Genomic DNA, 4,412 nt, shown 5'->3' with positions numbered 1-4,412 from the left:
AGAATTTTTTGTGTTTATGTTCATGAAGGATGTTTGTATATAATATTACATTTTCTTGAGTTTGTGTAATTTTGATATTAGGATAAGAAAAAGACAGAAAAAGAATTTTTGAAATGTCCATTCAATATATTTTTTTTGAAATAATTGGAGAAGCTTTAGTGTTAGAATTTCTTTGAATGTTTGGTGGAATTCTGCACTGAATTTGCCTTGCTCTAGGCTTTTTTAGGTGGGAAATTTGGAACTACCACTTATATCTCAGCATGAGTTATGGATTCTTTAGGTTGTTTATTTGTTAATAAAATATGGGAATCAAGAATGGTCTAGCCACTTTTCAAAGTAGCCAATGTTTCTACACCTTTTTTTGAAACAATCAGGTAGTTCTGTAAAAGGGTAAAAATGGAATTATGACCTGATAAAATAATTATGTATAAATATATATTAAGGATTTGGACATATATAAATGAAAATGAATGTTTTCCATACAGAGTCATTACCAATGCATTAAGAACAAATTTACCCTAAGTACACATTATATAATGAATGAATAAGCACATTGTGGTATCGTCATATTCAAGAATTTTATTCTGGTTTTAAAACAATAAGTACTGGCCTTAAACAATAAGTTCTGGCAGAATGAACTTTGAAAATATATTTCTACATATAATGAAAAAGCCCCACTGGTATAATTTAATTTTATGGACTTTCCACAATAAGAAAATACATTGATAAGAGGAAAACATGATAAGATATATCTTTGCTACTGTTTGCTAGTGGACTGGAGTAAAAGAATAGCATGTGACATCAAAATAATCTAGAATGCATTGATGGGTGATGATAAACCCTGAAATTTTAAAATGATAAAGTTTGACAAGTTTGTAAGTATCCTAAGTTTACCAATAATCAGTTTGCAATTTGACTAACATGGAAGGAAAATGAGGGTCCTCCTTTCCCCACTGATGGCTTACCTTTTTTTTTTTTATTCTTCTTCTTTTATTTTCTTTCTTTTTTTCTCCCAACTGTGGCTCAATTCTTTAAGATTACAGTCTCATAAGAGCAGCCATTGTCTTAAAAGCCCATGTCTAACATTCAAAGCTGTTCTTACTTAATCAACCTTGTTGCAGACTACACTTGATTACAATACTAACACTGAGCAGAGATCACTTTAAAGAGTTCGATTAATCAAATTTAGAGTTTCATTTACAAACAGTTTTTGCATCTTTAGGATTCCTATTCTTATTGAAGTAGAATTCAAAATTTTCCTATAAAGTGGAAACATTTATCTCTGTCAATGGATTTGTTTTTATATCTTATGCTCTAAGCCAGGTCCAACCATCCATCATCCAATTGTCAATAAAAGAGTCAAATAAATATCTATGTATATAAAATACTTATATGCATGTAAAAACAACTGATGAATAGAGTCTCTGAATGTGATAGAGAGCAGGGAGAGGTCTGAAGCATGGTTGGATGAGATGAAAGGGAAAGAATACATGCTATATTTAAAATAATATCTAAAAAATAAATTAATAAAGGCCAAATTAATAGTAAAAGACAGAATATAGAAATCTCCCAGTGAAGCAAATATGTAATGAATTCCAGTGACACTTGCTTCCCAAGTCCATTTTCAGGCAAACCTGACTTGATTGCAAGGTTTAAATAAAAGGCAAAACCATGTATAACTTTGCAGACTGGTCAAGGTGTTATCCTATCCTTTACTTTCTCAACAACAAATCTCACCTGGAAGATCAGTCTTTCTTTCAAAATTATCTAAAAGTTGTTCATCTTTATTCATGAGAAAAGTTTCTCTCCTGGCAGAAAAATTGTCCCTAGTTCTCTGATCTTTTCTCCAAGCAGGAGATTCCTAGAGAAATAAATATTTACTTGGTTTTTTTTTCCACTCTTCTGATTGCCAGAGTGAAAGGAACAGGTGTCAGTTCAAAATGCATTCAAAGAGAGGCCTGAAACTCCTAATTATTCTGCATCTACCTCTTAAGTATTCCTGAGTAGGTAGGTTGTGTCTATTTCCTTACAAACTTGTCAAATGTAAATTCTAATTCTAATAAAACTCTCATCTGTGACAACTTCAGTATAATTGTATATTCTTCATATCTTCTATATTATCATTCATACAATAAAAATACCTCAAAATTCCTGACTAAGCCTCAGACTTGGCTATCTACTTTTGAAAAATATTCTAAATATATGTAATCAAGCTGCTAACTAAATCAACTTAATTGCTTTTTTAAAAAAATTCAGATGTTGAGGAATGAATGTATAACATGCGCTTTGTACCTGCAAGAGTCAAGTCATTGATAGCTTTATGTAAAAATCCGCAACGTTTGAGACTGGTATTTCAAGCCCAGGTGAAGAAGTCAAGATCACAGGCATAATGTAAGATTAATGCTGCATTTCAGGTTGTAGACATGACTTTTGATCCTCAAATGCATTCTTTCAATATAGCATTATTTTCAAAGATGTAAGAGTATTCTTTATTTTATTAGATAAGGCATATAATGTTAATAAATAAAGCAAACCTTAAAAATGAAGAGCATGCAAACAAAATAACTTCACACTTATGAAACCATGGGAGAAATAAATGTGTTGAGAAGGGTGCACTCAGAAAACACTGGGCACTGATAATTTCTTTTAACTACAGACAAAGGATATATCAAATTCTGATCAATATATTGTCCTACTCAAGATTTTTCCTAGGGCAGATTTAACATCTCTGTTCCTAAAACTGTAGATTAAGGGATTCATCATGGGAACCACAATAGTATAAAAGATGGAAGAAATTTTCCCCTCATTCATAGATCCAGGTGATGAGGGCTGAAGATACATAAATGTGCTTGATCCAAAAAACAGAGAAACAGCAAATAAATGGGAACTGCAGGTACTGAATGCCTTGTACTTGTTTTCAGTGGACCTCACTTGGAATATGGTGCAAAGAATAAAGCCATAGGAAGTAAGAATGATGGAGGTTGGAACAATAATGTCCTTTCCTACTACAATAAACAGCTCTATCTCATTGACATAAGTACTGGTAAAGGAGAGCTGTAGCAAAGGGAGGAGGTCACAGAAATAGTGGTTGATGGTGTTTCCATCACAGAAGGTCAGTCGAAGCATGCAACCTGTGTGGATCATGGCACGAGAAAATGCCATCAAATATGAACCAAGCATAAGATAGAAGCATACTTTAGGGGACATAGCAATGTTATACAAGAGTGGATTACAAATAGCCACATAACGATCATAGGCCATTGCTGTCAGCATGTAACATTCAGAAATGCCAAAGAAGCAAAACAAGTAGAGCTGGGTCATGCACCCAGTGTAAGAGATAACATTTTTCTCCAGTAAGAAGTTCATCAGCATTTTGGGTGTAATCACTGAAGAATAACAGAGGTCTATGAGGGATAAGTTAAAGAGAAAAAAGTACATTGGGGTGTGAAGGTGAGAATTTAGCACTATTAGAATGATCAAAGTCAAATTTCCTAATGTAGTTACCACATATATTACTAGAAAGATGAACAAGAGGGGCACCTGGAGACCAGGATCTTCAGTTATCCCCAAGAGAATGAATTCCATCACTAAAGTGCCATTTGCCACAGCCATTGTTCTCCAAGAGAATCTGGGGAGAGAAAAAAGGAAAAAAATACAGGAAAAAAGACAACTAACAACTCTCTCTCATGGTCTTGAAGAATGTACCGGGAATGCACTGACCTGCTTGAAAACAATGTACCTGCCTTTGATGTTATCATGATATAAAGTGGCATTATTCCTTAGTAAATAAATAAAATTCTTGCTTTAAAATGTATGAATTTGGAAACAAAGGCAATTAAAACTCTTTGATGAAAAGGTCAGCCTTTTCTACTGAGTTACATATTGGCACCTCCCCATCTATAATTGTAGACCAATATACATTCAAATCACACACACGGCAACATCACAAGAAGTCTGCACAACTGTATTAAGTATTCTTGTTATAAAAAGTTTGCTAGAAAATCAAGAGAAAAAGTATAGTGGAATGGAACAGGATAAGTGTGATCAGCTGTCTTCTCATCATTTTCTTCCAAATCCATATGGGTTATAGAGAAAAGGTGTAGCAACCTAGGACTCACCGAAGTTTGTTCTCTGTGGAAGGCAAATCATGAGAATTATTTCCACACAGACAAAAAATATCAGAATCTCAAAATAGTTAAGATACTCAGGAACATTTAAGCCCTGGAAGAATTTTAGATCTAGCATGGAGAGGTAGGAAGATGAATAAGACACTGCAAGTTAAATTTCCACTGGCTCTCTGGATAGTGTCAATTCACCCTCTCTCAGTTATTCTTCTTTAGAGTTCACTTAAGTCATAAAAATTTCCTAAGCAGAGAGAAAGGGGTACAACATAAATTCTTGGACCAATCTAA

General features: G+C 33.6%; 1 protein-coding gene across 1 annotated transcript; it reads right to left on the bottom strand.

Moving 5' to 3' along the window:
- Window positions 1–2,679: 2,679 nt before the first annotated feature.
- LOC121451799 (olfactory receptor 8B8-like) lies at window positions 2,680–3,630 on the bottom strand. The gene has a single exon (XM_041657562.1). The coding sequence runs from the start codon at window positions 3,610–3,612 to the stop codon at window positions 2,680–2,682; it is 933 nt and encodes a 310-aa protein (XP_041513496.1). The 5' UTR covers window positions 3,613–3,630.
- Between the last annotated feature and the right edge of the window lie 782 nt (window positions 3,631–4,412).

This window comes from Microtus oregoni, unplaced genomic scaffold, assembly GCF_018167655.1.
Source record: "Microtus oregoni isolate MIOR12 unplaced genomic scaffold, Mior012 000008F_ref0000371, whole genome shotgun sequence".
Classification (NCBI taxonomy): domain Eukaryota; kingdom Metazoa; phylum Chordata; class Mammalia; order Rodentia; family Cricetidae; genus Microtus; species Microtus oregoni.
This window is presented reverse-complemented; position numbering and strand designations above follow the sequence as displayed.

Bases quoted from the DNA above. Each gene is read 5' to 3' on its own strand.
- LOC121451799 (XM_041657562.1), bottom strand. From the start codon at position 3,612: ATGGCTGTGGCAAATGGCACTTTAGTGATGGAATTCATTCTCTTGGGG.